The sequence below is a fragment of the Ambystoma mexicanum genome, chromosome 5q, assembly GCF_040938575.1.
Source record: "Ambystoma mexicanum isolate Mex_15411 chromosome 5q, UKY_AmexF1_1, whole genome shotgun sequence".
Lineage (NCBI taxonomy): Eukaryota > Metazoa > Chordata > Amphibia > Caudata > Ambystomatidae > Ambystoma > Ambystoma mexicanum.
This window is the reverse complement of record NC_090933.1, coordinates 634,614,778-634,636,815: the sequence shown is the minus strand read 5'-3', so window position 1 is coordinate 634,636,815 and position 22,038 is coordinate 634,614,778. Positions and strand designations below refer to the sequence as shown.

The 22,038-nt window shown below is 44.9% G+C and overlaps 1 protein-coding gene across 2 annotated transcripts in view; it reads right to left on the bottom strand.

The window, feature by feature from the left end:
* The window catches only part of CHD7 (chromodomain helicase DNA binding protein 7), a 1,412,705-nt gene that overhangs the window by 479,361 nt on the left and 911,306 nt on the right, over positions 1-22,038 (bottom strand). For both annotated transcript variants that reach the window (XM_069621097.1, XM_069621098.1), the window contains exons 9-12: positions 18,293-18,376; positions 4,548-4,685; positions 4,340-4,461; positions 3,823-4,066 (exon numbers count right to left, since the gene is read on the bottom strand). In XM_069621097.1, the coding sequence (XP_069477198.1) occupies positions 3,823-4,066; positions 4,340-4,461; positions 4,548-4,685; positions 18,293-18,376 (588 nt within the window). The remainder of the gene's footprint in view (positions 1-3,822; positions 4,067-4,339; positions 4,462-4,547; positions 4,686-18,292; positions 18,377-22,038) is intronic.

The window sequence follows — 22,038 nt, the reverse complement described above, 5'->3', positions numbered from 1 at the left end:
ACGACTAACAGTAGAAGCACACTAGATAATCTTCTGTATCATGTTTGCCAACTCCACTGTCAAGGACGTAGTAACAGGAGGAAAGCACAGGTCAGTGATAGGCTTCAATCAAACAGCTTGTTAAGATGTTCCTGGCTATGTTAAGCAACCACTTTGTAATCAGCATCGCATGTTGGGCATGTTTACATGAGGTGGGCACCTTGGAGCATATGCTGTGGGAATACTCGAGGGTGAGAGGCTTGTGGTTTGAGTTTGACCAGATCTGTGAAATGATTTTGGAGGAGAAGGTTCATATGGATTTTAAGACAATAGTGTTGGGTAGTGAGGATTTGTTGGATGACCTGAGTACTTCTCAGAAGAAATTGATCTTTCGAGGGGCAATGGTGGGGAAGAAACTAATTTTGAGACATTGGAAAGCATCTAACCCTATTACTATTGAGGAATGGATTTCGGAGATGAACTCTTTAGCGGATATGGAGAAGCTGCTGTATTGGAGAGATAAGAAAAGTGCATTATTTAACAAGATTTGGGGTAAATTTCTTTTACTACATTAGACCAGTTTATGGATTGTTTTGTGACTCCTTGGGGAGGGGGGTTTTCTGGTGTATATAGTTCTGTTGGCTTTATTATGATTATCACATGATGTTCTATTATGTACATACTGTTTCTCTGTTATGAACTTTTTGAAATTAAAAAAAAAATACTTCAAAATGCAGAGGTATACAACCAACCATGGCAAGCTAGGTACAAATGCTTTTGTACCCCTGAAATTCCATGGCATATATGCGATTATTGGTTCCTCTGTAAGGAACATCTCCTTATGTGAGGAAGTGACTTTTCAATTGTGAAGATTATTGAACAAAGTAATCTAGGAGAAAAGGCAGAATATTTCTCTAGCTAACGTGCAAATCAGTTACCTATGAAATGTAGAAAAAATGGATACATAAACCCTCAACTGTAAAAGCTGTACCATGTCAGAAATGCAATCATGAGGTTCGCCACATGCCTGGAAACTATTTTCTCTATCAAATGTTATATAGGATCATGATAGAATGCACCCTTCTTAGGCAGAATAGCCACAAAATGAACCTCTGGATGTAGTTCTAGCACTGAAACTAGCTCAGCAACTGGCTACTTGCAATACGAGAACATAAATGTCAATGTTGCTGGAAAGTAAGGCATGCCTGTGCAGTTGATACTAACATTATCAAAATAATGAATGGCAAACTCGTATGGGAAATTATAGCAATAAAAAAAGAAAACTTGGAGTGAGAAGTTTCAAATAGCGATATGGCTTGAGCAATGTTAGGATTGATTAAATGTTTAATGATTGGTATACAGCAACCACTCTTGATGTACCACAAATCAACTAAAAGGCATAAACCTCAAGCATTGGGCATAGGAGTTATTCAAAAGGTAAGTAATTAAATATAGTCGACAGGCAGGCAATCGGCTTGGTGCAAAAAGATAAAAAACAGTCTGAAAGGGAGAGAATACGTGACCAAAGAAATAGTTCTACTCCAGGGATAGAAGTTTAGTATAAAAGCTAGAGAGATTTGCTGTTCATCAGCTTGCGACAGTGCTCCTCCCACTTATGCTCCTTTAAACAAACCCCCATCCCCCTCGAAGTCCCCCGCCCCACCACTCTTCGCCCCAATCCTCTGGCACGGAAGTGCTTGAAGATCTATACGGACACAAGATGACATCAGCCCCAAGTCACGCTGGTAATGCCATTATTTTTTGAAAAATCCTAAATTGGAGAGCACGCTAGAATGTACAGCAGGAATGCCATAGCCAAATCTATCCCCTGAACCGACCCCCAATTAAAAACACCTATAGGGCAGATCTGGACTAATTTACAGACTGAACATTCTGAGCTGTTCAAGTACAAAACGAACTCCTACCTGAAGACAGCAAACTTTTATATATAGGTTCCCGAAACTTAACAGCACAGCGATATGGGAATATTACATCATTGTATACTCCAGAAAATAGCTTAATTTCTCAAACACAGCTGAAAGGAGCTGGCCAAGCAAATGCATGCAAACACTAGAGAGGGGCAGTAGTGGTAAACCGCACACATGATCTTTGAACACATTGGCAAAAATAAGACCACTAAACATTTTTTTTTTTTTAAATCATAATAAAGACCATCCCGCTATAGAGATGTCGGTCATACAATATTTTCCCAAGCGCACTTATAACGTATATGGAAATAACAATCTGGAGTGAGGCTAGGGAACGACTGACTGTTGCCCAATTTGGACAGGAACGGGCGTGTACATTTGTTTCATCAAATTACTTTGTGGCCATTCACTTCGCTGACATTACCTCGTTGGGTATTGGTATGTTTGAGGGTAAGGGATATAAGGAGGAGCGAGGCGGTGTGTGTGTGTGTGTGTGTGCGCGCACACAAGGGCGGTAAGGGTGGATCTTTGTGTTTTGTACTTTAACAGATTAATATTCCATCAGTTAATTAGTCCAGATCCACCCTATTGGTCAACGGAGCATGTGCGGAATTATTTTAAAAAAAGCAAAATTAAAAGTAAAAAGTTATGTTATCTAAGTAAATTATCACGAAGTAACTCACGGTGATGAAACAAGATAGAGCAGTTAACAGGTTTACAAGTGGCATTGGCACAAATAGTTTGGTCTCTCAGACACAGCAGACTTCCATACACTGTAGGGAATGGAGGTCGTTCCACTATAGCTTAGCAATTTAATGAATATGCAAACTGCCACTTATTTTGCACTTTGTACATCAGTACTGTGTATTCAGGGACTCAGTAACTTTAGAGAATGTACAGTGCTTTAAGGCATTCTAGGCCCTACGTATGCAGTAATTACTTTTCAAAGTCCAGAAATTGGTGCAAATTAATGCCACAGAATTCAAAGTTTTAGGAAAAAGACTGAAGTACAGAAATAATTTGGCTATGACTTTTGACTAACTAACATTAACTCTGAGATTTCACTTAAAATTAAACAACTTTGAAGGGGCTATTTTGGGTAACTTTTTATCCATTTTGAAATTGCGATAGCACTATATAAAAAGGTGCTGTAGTCACAATAGTTACTCTGTAACAACTTTAACATTTTTAAAAAAAGTGTGCAAGTTAATGTTAGCATGCACTGTATTTGGTTATTTATATAGCGCTTTTTCCCCACTTGTGTGGCCTCAATGCACTTTTACATCAATAAAAGACATGGAAAAAATCTCTCAGCCGGCACAATAAAAATACCAGACCTGAACAAGGGTAGAAAATATGTACAATACAACAATAAACAAAAAAATCCCCGATTCTAAAATGGCTTCCAATCGAAAAACATGGCAGACCACCCATACAGCCAAAATCTACAGCTGCCTCCAGTAGCCCAATCCTCATCTATGCACATCTACAGCAATACCTTTGGCTCACGTTTAAGAAAGGTGAAACACAAATAATACAGACCAGTAAGTACCTCCAAAAACATGAAGGGCAAAGTAAGACTATTTGAAACAAAAAAACACAACTCTTATTTAGAGAGCAATTTCAGTACATACACATACCCTTCAAATTATGTACCTCAGTTTCTTGTCTGGGGTAGCCACTTTCCATGTCAAAGTAACAGGTGTTGTGCACAACTTGCACACAATTTTAAGTCAATTTTCTAGACAAAACGCTTTTGGTGTGACGGCTAAGTAACCACCAAATGGCAGGTATGACCGTGTCCCAAACTAAGGTTAATTCACTGTTTCTAGTTGAATGAGTAAACTCCATCTGTTGAACAGCTTGTGCACACACACCACACTATTTTTGGAAAGGCATTTTAGGTCTTGTTTACCTGTGCATCTTTGAAGTACATTTCATACAACTGAATTGTTCGCCGGCTGGCTTGACTTCCATGATACACAACCACATTTAACTCCGTCCAGGTGCGGAACTCCCGTTCCCAGTTGGGGATTGTGGACAAAGGGGCAATGACTAAAAATGGACCAGGGATTCCCTTCAAATAAATCTCATAGAGAAATGTAATGGACTGGATAGTCTTTCCTAAACCCATTTCGTCTGCTAAAATGCAGTTTCGCCTAAAAGGAAAAACAAATAAATAATTAAGTACAAGTATGCTGTTGAATACACCACAGAACAACAAAACAAACAGAAGTACATTAATTTGAACTATCATGTACTGAAACGTAGGTCATCAAGTTTAATAGTAAAACAAATTAAAATGGGAAATGTTTACTTTTTTTTTTAGGAGCTACATGCAATATTTCTATAAGATTGCACTCTGCTCAACGTATTATTACGTTTCTCACACACATCAAAATGCTGAAGCGGAGAGCTGAAAATAAACTTACATATTATACCAATTGAACAAAAGCCAGTTCACTCCCTCCAACTGGTATTCCCTGAGATTGTTATCGTTTTTATACACCCTGGAACTCTCAGATTTCTTCCACTCATCAGCAGGAGGCCGCTCCTATTTCAAAGACAAATTCCATTAGTGGTTTCTGAAACCGCACAGCGTTATTTTCAAACAAAGATACTATGTTGCTCCAATCTTACCACACGTTCTGCTGCAGGTTCCCGAGCCTTTAATGCCTCATATTCGTCAATTTTAACTTGGTCTATGTCCTCATTCACTTCCCACGTGCAATCTTCATATGGAAGTGAACACCACTTCACCAAATAGTGCATAACTGGCTGCATTTTGTAGGTGAGGAAAAAAAATAGTGCGGTTGTGGTTATATAACAACTTTTAAAATATGGACATTATTCTGCCCAAAGTTAAAATCGATAACACTGATGCAATATTTGGAAACACTTGGCATATACAGTTGCTACTACTACATTAAAACAAGCATTGGCAATGGCAGAATATAATATTTATTGCAAGCAAAAACTGCTGGCTTGCCAATAGCGAATGACATGTATAGTGCTTATAAATAGAGTAGCTGAAGCCAGACCTGGTTAAGCCAATTTTACACCAGTGATGTGCTCACAACTTAAATTAAGTCATTAATTCTCAGAAAACTGCTTTGGCAAAAAACAGGCAGGCACTTTGAGAGCAAAGTTTGATGGCAAGGATTGAATAAAGTGGGCTGAAAGAGTTCCCCTAAGGTGGTGTTTTGGGTGGGGAGGAGCAGAAACTGGGATAGTGATTAGCATGGCCCTGGGCAGTCAGTGGGTGGCTGTCCAAATGGATTTCTAAAATCTGGCTGGGTGGAGACATTTTACGAGGCCGCCCTCATTATAGTGAACAGAGGACTCTGGGAGTTTAGCCAAACCCAATCAAGTTACGCGTGGAGAGTGGTCAAGGCCAAGTCTCAGGAGAGGCGAGTAGGGTCAGGGGTCCACGAGTCCACTGTGAAATACACAATGCACAAATAAACAATGATTACACTTAAACAGCAAGTACAAAAATACTTTACACTATAAAAACGAATCACACAGGTAGTATCACACAACCTACTAAATATGAAACACAGATAGTTACAGTTAGTTACTGCAATGCATACAGTTCACCACAAACCTGAACGGAAAGTAGTTGGGCAATTGCATTAACAGTCCAACCCTAAGTGGAATGGTGCCTTGTGCCCAAAGGTTCAAAGTACCTTTAGAAGTTGAGACACAGTTAGGAAATGCTCCTGTGGGTGTGGCGATTGTTCCAGAAGTTGTTCATCAAAGGGTTTTACAGGTGAGTAAATGGCCTTTCCTGGCTTCTAGAGCAGCTTTTTTCAACAAACATTTAAGCACTGAAATGGAATAATACATCTATGTTCTTGTCAAACCTTATAATGTAGGAGTTAGGGACACTTGTAAGTATTGAGAGTATTCACCGCCCTTACTTGGCAGGTCGATTGAGGGTGGGTGCTGGAGGTATGTTTTCCTGCTGTTAGATCCAGTAGAAAATAACCAGGTTACTCTCCGTAGTGACCACCTTACTCCTATTCCATAGTCCCCTTTCCTCCATGCTTATGGGAAGTCTCTCCGTCCTGTGGGACGGGACCGGAGCACTTTGTAAAAAGCATCCCAAAAATGTTTTTTTTTCAAAAATGTGTCCTTCCTCTCTTTTTTTGCGCAGGGCCTGGCACGCGGCCGTAACCCCGCCCACCTTGGCTCTGCCCCACGCATCGCCCATCAGTCCTTTTCTATCGCCAGGTCAGAGACCTATTAGCAATAACAGAGGAACCTTATTAGAGGGGACGGCAGGCGGGCGTATGGAGGAAAGGGGACTATGGAATAGGAGTAAAGTGGTCACTACGGTGCGTAACCAGGTTATACTCCTACGTCCCGTCCCCTTTCCTCCATACTTATGGGAGATTCCCAAGCACTCCTAACAGGAACTACGGGTGGATGGAAATACCCCTTACTGAAAAAGGTTCTTCAGCACAGCCTGACCAAACTGAGCATCAGCTCTTGAGCTCATGTCAAAACAATAATGCTTACAAAAAGCAGATGGGGAGGCCAGAGTAGCTGCCCTAGTGATGGACTCCCAGGGAACATTTCTGAAAATCAACCACGGCTGCCTTGCCCCACACCAGGTGTGCATGAATACCCTTAGGAGGTTTCAGCCCTTGGACGGTGAAAGACTCCGTAATGCAGGCTGCGATCCACCAAGAAATAGTCGCCTTAGACGCCGGCTTACCCTGAGGGTTACCAAAAGTCACAAACAATTGAGAAGAACTCCTAAGCTCGGAAGTTCTGCCAGATAGAACTTAAGAGCCCTTCTGACATCAAGACAATGCAGAACCCTTTCTGCCTCTGAGGTAGGGTTTGGAAAAAAGACCGGCAGGGAGATCGACTGATTCAGATGGAATTCAGTTACCACCTTCGGCAGGAAAGCGGGATTCGTCCGTAGGACTACCTTATCCTTGTGAAAGACCAAAAAGGGATGCTCCACCGACAAGGCCTGGAGCTCACTGAGCCGCCTCGCAGACGTAACAGCGACCAAAAAGGACACTTTCCAGGATAGGTACTTGAGGTCCACCGTGGCCATTGGTTCAAAAGGCTTGTGGCACAACGCCGTCAGGACTACATTTAGATCCCACGGCGGGTGCGGACTACGAATTGGAGGGTAGAGGCGTGTCAAGCCTGCAAAATGCCTCTTAACCACTGGATTACCCAGAGAGTAAGATCATTGGTCCGTAGAAAGATAAGCGGAGACCACTGAAAGGTAAGTTCTGCATGACAGAACGTGAACACCCGACTGTGCTAGGAAGGATACGAAGGACAGCATCGTGTCAATCGTAGCACCCCTTGGGTCCAACTGTTTTCCCAAACACCAATGACAGAACCTGCCATGAAGCACAGCCCACTCCCAAATCTGGATGGACTGGTCCACGAGAGGAGGAGACTTGGTTTCCCCTTGCTTGTTGATGTAATACATCGACACCACATTGTCCGTGCGTATGCGGACCACTTTGTTGGCTATGACCGGTCTGAATGCCCTGAGCGCTAGGAAGATCGCCAGTAGCTCTAAAAGATTTATGTGGAGGAGCTTTTCCTGAGGCAACCAGAGATCCGAGACCTGAAGACAATCTAACGTCGCACCCCACCCCAGGTGGGAGGAGTCTGTCGTATTCGTCAACGTAGGGACTGGGTCCTGAAACCCTGCACCCACCGACAGGTTGCTGAGAGATGACCACCATTCCAGGTCCACTCGCATGGAAGCCTGAATCATCATCAGCATGGCATCCGGGTCCACAGCCCGACGCCAAGAACTCCGAAGAGCCATCTGGGTCCGCCTCATCTTGAGACGAGCAAGAGGAAGAGCCAACACACACAAGGCCTTGAGGCCCAGAAGCCTCTGGAACCAGGCCGACATGCTCTCCAACTGCGTTAACATCTGACACGTGGCTAACAGATCCGCCATCCTGTCCCAGTCAGGTAAACACTGCAGTCAATCGTGTTCCAGCGAAAACCCAGAAAAATCAAGTCCTGCGAGACGGTCATGGAAGATTTCCGCCAGTTCACCGACAGCCCAAGATGGAACAGGAGCTGAAGGAGAGACAGAAGATTGCCCGCTGCTTTCAACGGACAAGGGCTGCTTAAGAGTCAGTCGTCCAAATACGGATACACATGGATACCCTGCAGACGAAGATAGGCCACAATCACCAACATCATCTTCGTGAAGACACGCGGCATCTTACTGAGGCCAAAAGGAAGCACTGGAAACTGGAAGTGCTCCTCTCCCAAAGAGAAACAGATCTCTTGTGTGGATTCCAAATCAGAATATGCATGTACGCATCCTGAAGATCCACCACACTGAGCCAATCGCCCATCTGCAAGGAGGACTGTATCTGGCCGGGCGTGATCATCTTGAAATTCTCTTGGGGTAGGAAAAGATTGAACTGGGAAAGGTCTAGGATGGTGCGCAGGCCAGCCTGGTTGGGTTTGGGCACCATAAACAGCCGGGAGTAGAAGCCCTCCCCTCGTTCCCAGAGGGGAACGGGTTCCACAGCTCTGAGGTGCAGAAGTTTCTGAAAGAGGAAGGACACATTTTTTAAAACATTTTTTGGATGCTTTTTACAAAGTGCTCCCGTCCCACAGGATGAAGAGATGTCCCATAAGTATGGAGGAAAGGGGACGGGACGTAGGAGTAGGCCCAGGAGCTACAGGTCCAAGCAAAATTCCGGTCAGGGGACACTAGCAGATGGAGAGGGAGGGGTGTAGGGGAGGGAGAGAAGAGGTGGAAAGGCTGGTTCCAGGGAGTTACTGCAAAACGCAGGACAGCAGCTGCCTCACCAATCGTAAACAAAGGAAGCCCTTCAGAAACTTTGCAGGGAGGCGGCTTGTAGGTCTAGCTGCAGACCCCCGAATTTCTGGGCCAAAATGTGGAACAGTGACGCTTCTAACACTGTAGCCCAAAACCGAGCTGGTCAGTCCACCGGGTGGTCCAAAGACACTGCCAAAGGCTCCACAATCACGAAAAGATGTCGAGAATGGCTGGTCCCACCAGTCCAAAGCGTCGAAGCACCAGGTCTTCTGAGATCAGTTAGTCCAGCAGAGCTTCACCGGGACAGCAGCTAGAATGGTCACCAGGCCTCTTCAGGATTCGTCCTCGGGTCTTCAGTCGTCTGCACAGATACACAAGATACTTGGGCCCTCTTCTGATCTGCTGGAACATCTTATCCCAAATTCAGAGTAGTGATTAAACAACCCTTCAAATGGCATGGATCTGCACCACTCAAGGATGGGGGCGAATCATGCATGCACACTAGACATACTGGCACCAGTATGTGGATTGGGAACAGACAGTCTGAGCCCGCCTCCTGAGCCCATACACACGGCATGCACTAGCACGCAAAACCAGGCACATGCAAAACCATAAAATAGGGTGACGAGATGTCCGGTTTTCCCGGGACCGTCCCAGTATTTTACCCTTGGTCCCGACGTCCCGAATGTTTTGGGGGTTTTAAAACCCCATCCCAGGATTGGAGGGATGGGTGGCTATGGTCCCGGTTTTTGCTGGGAACGGATTAAGAAATCCTGAAAACTGGCCCGGTGCTGCTTTCCTACGTGCGTGAATGCTTTTCACACCCCCATTTCCTCCGCCTTTACCTCCCTGGCTGTTCTCCTCCAATGAGAGGAGTGCACCTGTGAACACACCCCGTAACAGGCCAGCGACATAGGAGTAGGACTACAGTTTTATCAGAGCCCTGTTTGTGTTTATGGTAGTCCTACTTCTATGTCGTTTACCTGTCCTTTTTTTATGTAGTCACCCTACCATAAAATGGAATTCATGATCTGAGAAAGCAGGAAGAAGACCAAAGAACAAAATGGCCAAAGAACAAGCAAAACATCCCGTGGAACGGCCATTTTAGGACACTAGCCACAGTTTGTAGCTAAACGCAGTAAACACAAATGAGCTAATTAAAAATACAGCAGAAATGATCAAAACGTAGCTGCTGCCACGAGGTTGTCTTTAGGCACATTTAAAAGTAACCTAAAAAACCTTTAAATTCAGGGTGATACAAAAGTAACCCCATTGCACTGCATTAAGCTTTGTGCAATATGAAAAAGTTTCCCAAAACAGAAAAGGCAAACAGTTTCTCAGTCCAAAGGAATAGACAGTTCTCCATCAGCAGATGAGCAAAAGGCCAGTATAGTGACACTGAAGGCCTTACTTCTCTGCAAAAAGTCAGGACAAGGAGTACAAAAAACACAGTGGGGGGGGGGTCCATAGAATATGGAGGGAAAATTACCAAAGAGAAATCTTTCTTAAGTGGCAAAATAACCAAACATGTACAAGTTTTGTGTTCCCAGAGTTTCCATTTCTCCTCCTCTGTACTCTAATGCTATAGTTACGGCCACCTAACAGCCAAAAACAAAAAGGAGTCAGAAAATGTAATAAACATCCTTTTTGCTGCAATTCTGGTAATAAACTAACATTTGGAGGCCTCTTCACCACCCACCATGTAGGAGATAAGGGGGGGGGGACCGCTGAAGTCGGAGCATAGATTAAGCATGTTTGGAAAAAGCAATGGAATCCATTTCAGGGTGAGAGACGGCTGAAGGAGCTCAATGTTGACAGACAGGGCTGTTCAAATGAAACCTTACTGAGCTGTTAGTGCAGCTCCACAAATCAAAATGTTATGTGACCCCAGAAGTAGAATGATGCTCGTTGAAAGAAGGAAAGGAGTTTTTAGGCATTCACCTATGGGACTTTCTCAGAGTTCACATTCATATACAGCAATTGCGAAAACAAATGTGCAACGGACAACTACTGGAATCCTTAATTCACAGACACCCCACTTCTTTAAAGACCGCGAGGCTGGTGGACATTTTCCAGAAAGCCATGTCAAAAAAAATAAATGAGGCCTAAATAAAGAATTAATCAAGATTTTGGGACGTTCGGTACATTGTGACTTCTCTTACAGATGTGCACTGTTCCCATCAAACAATGACATTTTAACCTACCACTGAATGGGGAGCAGTTTATTTAAAAGCAGCCTAACTGAAAAGAAAAAAGCGTTAAAAATGAATGACTTAAAAAACAAGATAATACCATTAGTTTCCACATTAATCATTTATCTTTTCCCTCATGGATTCCAGGTATTTCAGCATAATGAGCCATTTTAGAAATAATTGCATGCTCCTTTTTTAAGCAACATACCGAACACTGTGGGACATGACCCTCCGAGAACCAGGAAGTATAAGCATGTAAGTGGAATGGTTTGATGCCATCTCACTTTTAGGAACTAGCAAATTGAGTTTATCAGATGGCTTCAAATAGTCCTCTATAAAATACTGCATTATTCAATGTAATCTCCATTTCTCACATGTACAGAAAATTGTGGTGTCCCCTTGTCCAACATCCTCTCACATAATACCACCAGCTTTCGGCTATCTTAGTGAAAAGAAAATTCACTGGATTAACAGTAACAGTTCCCACCATCCTCAACTGAATTGCCTGAACATCCTGTCCTTTCAAAGCACATGCAGCCATAGATAATAAGAAACATGATTTACATCTTTTGTCACGTTCTGTCAAACACACACCCTGGTCGACCTATTCCAAATCATTTTAGGTTGTCTCTCGAATCAATGAGATTGTGTATTATTTAATGAATTTTCTACTTTCGAAATAAAGGTGAAATTGATAGTTGGATTATCTAATTCCTTTATCAGTGAAGAACTTTCACATTAATTAATTGAAAACCGATTCAAGTGTCCAGGAGTCTTCCCTCAGACCCTATTTGTGGAGGTCTGTGTGGATTTCCAAGAATCAGTAGAGGTCTCATTATCCCTTAGCACATATACCGGAAGCGGTGGTCTAGCAATCAAAACAAGGCTTTTTTGAAAGGAGAAAATTGGAAGAGATAAAGGGTAGCTTAGAACTTTGAATATAGGGAATGCCTACACAGTTAAAGCTTCTATTCTTTCTGCAATTTAAACATATGTAAATCTTATGAACTGTTAAAGGCAACGTTAGACATAAAAAAAAGGCAAGTTGTAGGTTGGAAGCATTTATCACTTGTATAGTTCACTGGGGATCGGTACAGAACCTATTGTGTCAAATGACTGGATGTCGTTATTTCTCCCCAAGGAGAGACCCTTCCCATGAGGCAAGGGAGGCGAGACTGCCATCAGATAGTCCCCCTAGGGGTGGTACTCAGCGGGAGGATTTCATGGGGAGGGATCCTCCGTTGGGAGCAGGGATGACGATTCAAGGATAACACAGTATACTCCACTCCGATCTCCCCTCACCTACCCCACCCTAGCCCTGTCCTCCCATGTACATTTGTCATGTAGCCAAAAACACGAGTACTGCGACAAGGAAGAGTCTAGTCTATCTAAGAGAAGATTATAGGGCAGGTACCGAGATGAGAAGGCAATACAGCACCATGAAGAGCACTACTGGAACCACTAGTGAGCATTCAAGTGGTTCCCAAATTCCTATTAGTCAAGTCACATTCAAAATAGAAGTGGGAAAACCAGAAAGGAAGTCCAGCCCTCCCTGGAGAAGCCACAGGCAATTCTACAGTGCGGCAAAGAGAAGCAAAGCTGACTGTGATGGGAGGCGAGAAGGTGAAGTGTCGCTCGAGGGTCGGAAGTGGAAAGACCCTTTTCTCTACTAGAAAGAAGCTGACTTATCTGATGGAGAAAGAGGGACCGCGTGGTCTGCGTCGGTAAAGCAGTCCAGAGGGAACCAGCAGCTGCACAGCTGCTGTAGATGGAACTAAGTCGGCGGAAGGCACGCATGGACCTGAACCCACAGCAATGCTCCCCAAAGGAAGGGGCCAACACGGGCTGGCTGGCAGGGAGAGAAGAGAGGCTAGTGGTCCAGATCAGAAGGGTGGAGATACCCTGGGCAGAAAGAGTGATAGAATAGCCTAGGAAAAAGACAGAAGTAATATGCAAAGCAATATGGATCTGGGACCTGCACGCACAAGAAGGAAAGTTCAGTCATCTTCATAGTCGCAATACCCAACGGGTTAGTTAACCAGACCAGGTCTGACACTACCAGCAGAGACTCCTACGGGTCTGGGACCCATATCCAGAAGACTGGAAGCCAAGTCTACGTTGGCGAGAAGTGTAACTATCATAGAAAAAACCCAGGGGAAGGGAGACATTGCCCCTGGTGTTGTGAATTGTGAAAGTAAAGCCAATAAAGGCCAGGGAAGGGAGTCATCCCCCTGACATTGTGAAATCGTGAAGCCAAGTGAAGAGTATCCAGGAGAAGGGAGTAATTCCCCAGGAACTGTGAACTCATGAAGGAACCCAATAGTGAGTAAGCAACTATGGGTAATAAGGAATGGTGATGTTGACATTTTTACCTTTTGATTTTGAACTGAGAACCTTACTTTTTGACATTACAACCTGGAACTTTGTTTTTGCCTTGGGAAGGGATTGAGACGAGGGGAAGGGAGTCATTCCCTCAGTAAAGAACCCACCTAACAATTGGAACTGTGATCAGTTGTCCAAAAGAAGGGAGACATTTTTCTGGACCAAGAAGATACACCTAAAACTATATTGAAGAGGTAGTGCAAGGGACAGAAGTAGGGTTTTGACACAGGACAGGACTTCTGATTTACATGGACATCCTGACCAAGACCTTAGTATATTTAGTTGAGGAAGGGAGACCCCTCTTAGAGTTAGGGAGAGGTAGGGTTTCTCTTCCATTCCGGTTCAATAAAAGATTGTGCCAACAACCATGACGCCTGTGTATCCGTCTCCTCCTTCTGCACCCTTATAGTATGCTATAGTATGCTATGAGGGTAGTGCCAGGAGGGGAATAGTGGACCACTCGGCTTAACCATGAAACAGGATACCAGCTTAAACAGCAGTCGTTTCTGACCTATGCTGCCCTACATGGATATGGATAAGAGCTGCAGGAGTCATTTTTGAGGGTCCCAAAGTTCCTGCAGCATCAGGACCACCAAGCCCCAAACGGAGGGGTGCACCAATTCAAACATTTTGGTAGCCACCCAATTAGGATCACAAATCAAATTATCTGAGGCTTTTAACCAGGCAAAGTGTCTAAGTGGATTTAACCTTGAATCCAGGTATCTCTTCATGTAGCATACTGTGCTGCATGCCACCAAATAATGCAGCTCTCATTACGATAAGGAACACGTTGCTTACCTGCAACTCCTGTTCTCCAGCATTGGTATCTTTCATGGATTCACATGCTCTCGAACATTCCCTGTCAGGCTGTGAATCCTCGGTAATACAGCATTTTTGTTTTAAAGCTTAAAAACTGCTTTCCACTTATATAGACTATTGGTCACTTTGGGTCATACTGCCCCAGCCAATGTTATCAGTCCTCCTTAGCTCCTCCCCGGGTGGCCATCTTCAGGTTTGTAAGCGCACATAATGTGGCAGTAAGAACCAAGAAGAGAGCCATAGAAGGATAGGAGGGAGTGTTGCATGTGAATCCATGTAAGATATCAATGCTGGAGAACAGGAGTTAAAGGTAGGTAACTTGTTGCTTCTCCAGCATTGAAACTTTCATGGATCCATATACTAATGAATACGATAACAGAGCAGTACCATCTACACAACCAATTGGAAGTCTAGAGAAGCAACAGAAACTCAACCTTGGAACACTCACCTCAAACAAATAGATTGTGAAGCTCTGCCAGGCCAACACAGGACACCATGGAATCCCGGTCAATGCATTAACATTTTTTGAAGTGTGGATAGACCTCTGCATTACAGCGCTGCAGATGTCAAGCAGGCGAACACCAGACAGGAACGTCGTAGAATCCACAGCTCTGGTGAAATGTGCACTCAGTCTACCTGGCAGAGGCCTGTTTGCAAGCCAATGACAACGCGAGAAGCAGCCAGATAACCACCTGGAAATGGAAGCATTCAACAGAACCTTCCCTCTTTCAACAGGTCCAAATGTCAGAAAAGTTGTGAAGTTCTGCAAAAGTCTTTAATGCGTTATACATAAAACATCAAAGCAAGGTCAATGTCCAACGAGTGAAATGCCCTCTCCGCACGAGAGGTGGGAGAGGCAAATAACACAGGCAGAACCACTGGCTCATTTAGGTGAAAAGTTGATGGAACTTTCGGCATGAATGAGGGATGAGTGTGTAGCTCCAACCTGGACTGGTAAAAAGTCACGTATGGAGGCTTACAGGAGACGCTTTTAGTTCAATACATCTGGCGGATGAAATAGCCACTGCAAAAGCAATCTTCCATGATAGAAACTTTAAGACTTTAAGAGCCCGGTGGAGAGGCTCAAATGGAGGACCCATTAACTTTACCGGAGGGAAAGCCGAGAACAGACCCTTGAGGAACTCATTAACCAGTCTCTCAGACCACAGGGAAGGCTTGCCAGCTGTGCGAGTATGTTGAGAGATGGCCGCAAGATGGACTCTAATGGATGCATGTGCAAGCCCTGTTTTTGCCAATGACATAAGATATGGCAGGATTTGATTGGTCTTGATGCGAAGAGTTTCAAACTGCTGCGAATTACTCCATACAGTATGCGCTTCCTCTTGTGCTTGTAGCAGGAGTAGATGGTGCTCTAGCCTCTGCCAGAATCTGTCTTTATTCTAAAGGTAATGCACACTGTCCAAATTCTAGGGCTGGAGGAGGCAAGCCGTCAACTTCAAGAAGGCTGAGTCGCGATACAGAACTGACCCTCTGTCTCTAGAGAGCAAGTCGTTTAATGCAAGGGGCCACCGACAGAGGAAGGAGATCGGAGTACCAAATCTGACAAGGCCAGGATCATCTTGCAGTGACCGAGTACATTTAGCACTCGTAGTGGAAGGAGAATTGGAGGGAATTGTGACGAATCCCAGGGTATCGTCACCGCTTCCATAGGAGGAGCCCCCTTCTGTGAGGCCAGGGATGTGAGGCCGCTACTCTATAGTCCCCCTGGGGGTGGTACTCAGTTGGAGCATCTCCAAAGAGTGGGACGAACGGGGTCTAGTCGTGGACGAAGCAGACAGCCATTGAAGTGGACGGTGCTGCCGCAGATGGGGAGTAGTCCAAGTGTGGGTCCCGGGAGGATAGCTCGGCGTGCTTGCCTTGGAAGCAGGACGACACCAAGCAACACCGGTTCGATCCCCGGGTCCGCGCTTAGGAACCTCTGGGTATTTAAGCGTGTTATAAATACGCAACTAAGACAAAACAATTACACAGCAAAAAAACAAAAAACAATTCCTGTAATAGCGCCTCAATGCCCGCGGGCTGTGTGAGCTCTTTAAAAAAGAAAAAAAAAGTCTGCGACATGCGTCTCCTTTTAGGCATCTTCCCCAGGGAGTTTCCTTGTGCAATCTCAACCTCTTGGAAGAGGGAGTTTGTTGCACAGGCCTGCAGAGGCAGGACTACGAATGAGGCTCTGCCAGAGACCCTGGCACCCTCCTCTAGCCAAGTCACCAACCTTCGAGGACTATCCTTTCGAATTTTCAATGAAAAGGACTGTCAAATGGAATAGTTGTCCATATTGTGATCTGTGGTCATGCTGGTCTTCCACAAAAACGTTCTTGAGGTGACACATGGAGCAGGATTTTGAGGCTTTTCTTTCTGTCATCTGCCATCACCGCGTGTTGAAGGCCTTAAACTCGAGAAGGCGACCTTACACGGCGAGAATATCCATAGAGGGTCTGGATCTTCACTTGAAACAGGTCCCTGGTAGTGACTAAAGTTAGTGAAGAAACAATGGAAAAAACATTTTTTATTGCAAAAGTAGGACAAAAGTTGCTATTTCGAGGAACAAAACAAGGACTCCCAACACTGAAACTTGCGGTAAAAATCTTAAGATGGCCACTAGGGGCGGCGCTAAGGGGGACTGATGTCATTGGCTGGGGCAGTATGACCCAAAGTGACAGCAACAGGCTAAGTGGCAAGCACATTGTTAGCTACAAGGCAAAACTGCTTCAATATTAATGAGGATTTCGATCCGGACGTGGAATATTCATGAGCATGTGAATCCATGAAAGATTTAATGCTTGAGTAGGCTGGTAACTCTCGGAACACTGATCTGAAACCGTTTGTACTGGGTGAACTCACTGTGGCAGTTTCCCTGCATTTTTTGTGGCATTTGTAATGAAATTAAGCCCCAATTGCCCCTTCTACATGTCCCAACTACCCTTAATTATTCCCCAACCTGCACCTACCCCATATAAATGTTGTACTATTAACTAATGTTATGTACAATGCATCCCAGTTTGTATGTAGATATACTAATTTAGGCTTATCTCGAAGTGGCATATCGTTTTCTAATCACTTTGTTCAATGCCTTCCAATTTAATTGTAGTTTTATTGATTTGCCAGATTTCTAAATAATTTCTAGACAAAATAACTTATTTTCTTTAAACAGCATTTCAGCCTACAAAGATGATGCTTTCAAACTAAAATATATATTCGAGACGTATATCCTTCCGAGAATATGCCATTGCCATGCAACGTCATGCAAGTTGAGAATTTGCTACAACCTTTCATTCTTATTGGCGTTTCAAATGAAAAAAATCAACTTTCAGTACATGCTTTCCAATGTCTTTAGATAATCGTTGCTGGTAATACATGAATGATGTGCTGACTATTGTTACAAAGCATGAATTTTCAGGCTTGCAACAATACAAGCAGAGGGTACACCAATGACTAACTTGATATGTGTTCCTCTGAAGGAAGTGAATATACCTTTTTGAAGGCCTTCACAACACCAATACAGACCACCACATAGGCAGCTTAAGATACTTCCCCTAGTGTCCGCCACATGCCACTGAAATTCTTGACAAGATGCCACAGAAGCCAACGGTTATGCATTCCTATTCCTTTAAAGACTGCTTAAGTCTTAGCTGCATTTTTATAAGCATCGAACTAAAGAGGCACATTCAACTACTTTCATGAAATTCATGCAAATCAGTGGTAAAAGCAAGTTTTCAATATCAGGAATAGGATAAAAGCGGTTTCACAAGAAGATTTCCTAAAAAAAGGTTAGCGCAGTACAGTAGACTGATCGACAGCTGATTTTTTCAAACAAAATGACTACTTACTAGTTTAGTTTGCACATTTCTAGAAATTTCTCAGTGGTCACTAAAGTAGTGTAATTCGCCCTTAACTGTTTAAAGCCTTTGGGAGCATTGAAATAAATCTCTCAATACCAATAGGAAAGGCAAACAGATGAAACTTTGCAGATAGGAAAAGATGCACTAAACACGTTTCTGGCCCAAAAGAGGCTTGAACGGCCAGGTCATTTTAAGCACAAGAGTCATTATAAGCAATATTCTCTTACAGAGATAGTGAGACGATCAGTTACTTTTCAGTACACAGCATTTTTAGCAATGGTTTACTTGACAGCATCACCAAAGAGGCAAAACATAGAAAAGAAGTTTAGCAATCCTTACCTCATTGTTTTCATCAGTGCTAAGAGACGCATCCAATATTCTATCAACTTCCACATAGTCAGGATTAAAAAGATCATCTTCAATCTGTTGAGAAAAATAATCGTTACCCTGGGCAGATTCCTTGACTTGCTAGCTCTCATAAGGAAAGTGCATTTGTCACCAAGCATGCATATTTTGGGTTGCATTGACTGAAGTTCAATTCTTTAAACCACTACGTAATTTCAAATATTCATCAGCAGCACTCTTTCTTCGAAATGTTTGACTCAATTACTTTGTGAAATCTTCTACTGAATGAACTGTTAGGAATAATTTATAATCAAGCATGAAATTTAAATGAGCTAATCAGCAAATTGAAACACGGACATAACATGCGTGCAGTTAGCTGTTCATGAATCCAAGCTGCTGTTTTGAGTTGGTAATTTCAGTGTACTTTAAGAAGACATCTAATATCTGGGTTAGCTTTCTAATGCCAATATCCGTTTGCTTCGTTGTCATCGGGATCGTAAAATATTAATGTTCCATCTTTTAGGCATTACACCTTTCCTTCCGTTAAAGGAAAAGCATTAAGTACCTAAGTGCTCCAACAATTACAAAACCACAAAGCACTCAAGGAGAAAAGGACACATCTAGCCATTGATCATTCAATGTATACTAAACAGTAACACAAATAAGATGGTGACATTTCTCAAATTATAAATCAGACTACAGTTAGAGCACATTTAAAGCTGTACACAATTTCAGGTCTTTTGCATGGCCCAAATCAACTAGTAAGGTCAAGGGACAAAAATAAATAAATACATCAGCAGCTTGGGAATTGGCTCTTCTAGAAAACAGCTGGATTCGCTCAGACGCCTGCAATAGAAATTGTTTGAATAAAAACACCCTTCAAACATTACGTTTGTATCGAGTGTACACATGCCACCTTGGATGTTATGCATGGTAACCGATACACAAAAGGAACAAGTTACTTACCTGTAACTGTTCTCCAACATGGGTCTGGCATGGATTCACATGCTCATGAATATTCCCCGTCGTCAGGCTGGGAATCCGCGGTAAAGAAAAAAATCAGTAACTGTTTCATTCCTGAACTGTCTTTCTACCAATAACCAATCACTGGTCTCTGGGTCATACTGCCCCCAGCCAATGACTGCCCTCTACCTAAGCATCTCCTTTGGCAGCCATCTTCAGATTTGGTAGCACGTAAAATGGATGTAGGACCAAGAGACGAGCCGCAGAGGGGTTGGAGGGAGGGTTCGCATGTGAATCCATGCCAGACCCATGCTGGAGAACAACAGTTAGAGATAAGTAACTTGTCCTTCTCCAGCATGGGGTCTGGCATGGATTCACATGCTCATGAATACAAGAATACATAGCAGTACACACAAGCACAACCACGAGGGTGGCAAGGCTCAACATTAAGCATTTCAACAACTCAACATTGAGCATCTCTTACCTCCTCACCAGGCTCACCTTCAAGCGAACATGTTGCGCAGCACTGCTTGGCCAACTCTGGACTCCTCCCTGGAATCCCGGTCGACGCAATAGAATTTTGTAAAGGTGTGCGTCGGCCTCCGCGTAGCTGCCCTGCAGGTGTCCAGCAGGGGCACACCAGACAGGAACGCCGTAGTAGCAGGAGTCGCTCTGGTCTAGTGGGTTCTTACGGCCGGGCAGCGGTGACAGTGCCTGCTGCAGCCGGAGAGCCAAATCGAAATGGAAGCCTTGGAGAAGGCCTTCTCTTGGTTCACAGGGCCAAAGTTCAAAAACAGCTGTGATGTCTTCCGAAAACCCTTCATGCAGTCCACGTAGAACTTCAGCGCTCTAGCCACATCCAGCGAGTGCAAAGTCCTCTCAGCCAGCGACAAAGGCGATGGGAAGAAAACAGGCAACACCAAGGGCTCGTTGATGTGGAAATACGACGGTACCTTGGGCATGAAGGAGGTGTGCGTCCTCAGCACTACCCTCGTCCGGTGGAATGTCAGGTACGGCAGTATACAGGAGAGTGCTTGGATCTCTCCCACTCGTCGTGTGGAGGTGATGGCCACAAGAAACACCGTCTTAGACGATAGGAATTTCAGGGGTGCCGAATGCAAAGGCTTGAATGGCGGACCCATGAGCCTGATCAGCACCATGTTGAGCTCCCACGCCGGGGCCGGAGCCTTCACCGGCAGGAACAAGCGGAACAATCCTTTCATGAACTCCTTCACCACGCGGTGGGACCACAGCGATGACCGCCCCGGAGCTCAGGTGCAGCGGGAGCTAGCCGCCAGATCAATTTTGATGGAGCCATGTGCCAGCCCTGCCTTGACCAGCGACAGTAAGTACGGCAGCACTTGAGGTGCCGTAATTCATAGAGGGTTGATCTTCTGCACTAGACAGAGAACCTCTTCCACTTATGTCCGGAGCACAAGAGTCGATGATGCACTGGCCTTGGCAAGTACCTCTGCAGTCTGCCGGGATATCGTAGCCTCCAAACTCTAGTGCTGCAGGAGCCAAGCCTGCAGGTTCAGCGATCCTGGGTCGTGATGCAGGATCGCGCCTCCCTCCCTGGTGAGAAGATCTGCGTCTGCCGGAAGCTTGACTGGAGGGGACGCTGACATGTCCAAAAGGTCCGGAAACCATATCTGCCTCGGCCACGCTGGTGCGACGAGGATCATCCTGCACCGGGACTGTCTGAGTTGACTGATGAGTCGCAGTAGTAGCGACAACGGTGGGAATGCAGAGAGGAACAGTCCATCCCAGGGAAAGGAGAATGCATCCCACATGATCCCCGGCTGGGGAAACCTGCTGGCGAACCTCCAGCACTTGGTGTTCGTCGCTGTCGTGTACAGTTCAATCCGGGGACTGCCCCATTGTCGGAATAGAAGATCTACTTGATCCTGCCGAAGCTCCCACTTGTGGCAAGAGTGCAGCTCCCTGCCGAGTGAGTCGGCGACAGTGTTCTTCACTCCTGCCAGGTGAAAGGGTAACAGGATCATACACTGGGCGACAGCCCAGCACCACAGATCCTATGCTTCCTTGGATAAAGTTGGAGCCCCCCCTGCTTCCGGATGTAGAACATTGCAGTGGTGTTGTCGGTGAAGACCAGTACCACCTTGCCCTTGAGGGACGGAAGGACGGACCTGAGGGCCCAGAAAATGGCCCAGAGCTCCAGGACGTTGATGTGTAATGACCTCTCCTCCGGGAGCCAAAGGCCTCTTGCGTGGAGATCTCCGGTCTGCACGACCCATCCCTCCAGGGAGGCGGCCGTCATCACCGTTTCCTGATGCGCTTGGGTCTTGAAGTCCATGCCTGCCGTGACACATGCGCGGTTGCCCCACCACCGGATTGCTTGATGGGACGTCTTGTTGAGGGAGATCTGGTCTTCGAAGCTTCCCGCCACTTGTATCCAACAGGCGTCGAGGAACTTCTGCAGTGGCCGCCTCCGCAACCTGCACAGACGCACCAGGTACCAAGCAGGACTTTGCAAAGTTGATTGAGAACCCCAGTTCCATGAGCTGGCGGACAGTCCTCGCTGTGTGGTCGATGGCGAGTTCCCTTGACTTCACTCGGATGAGCCAATCGTCCAGATAGGGTAGACGTGGATCCCCTGCAGGCGCAGTCGTGCCGCCACCGGTGCCAGGCACTTGGTGAAGACCCTTGGCGCCGACTTCAACCTGAAGGGCCGTGTGCCTTGAACTGGTAGTGACGTCCCATGACCACAAAGCGTATAAAACTTCGATGTCCTTTGTGTATGGGGATGTGGAAGT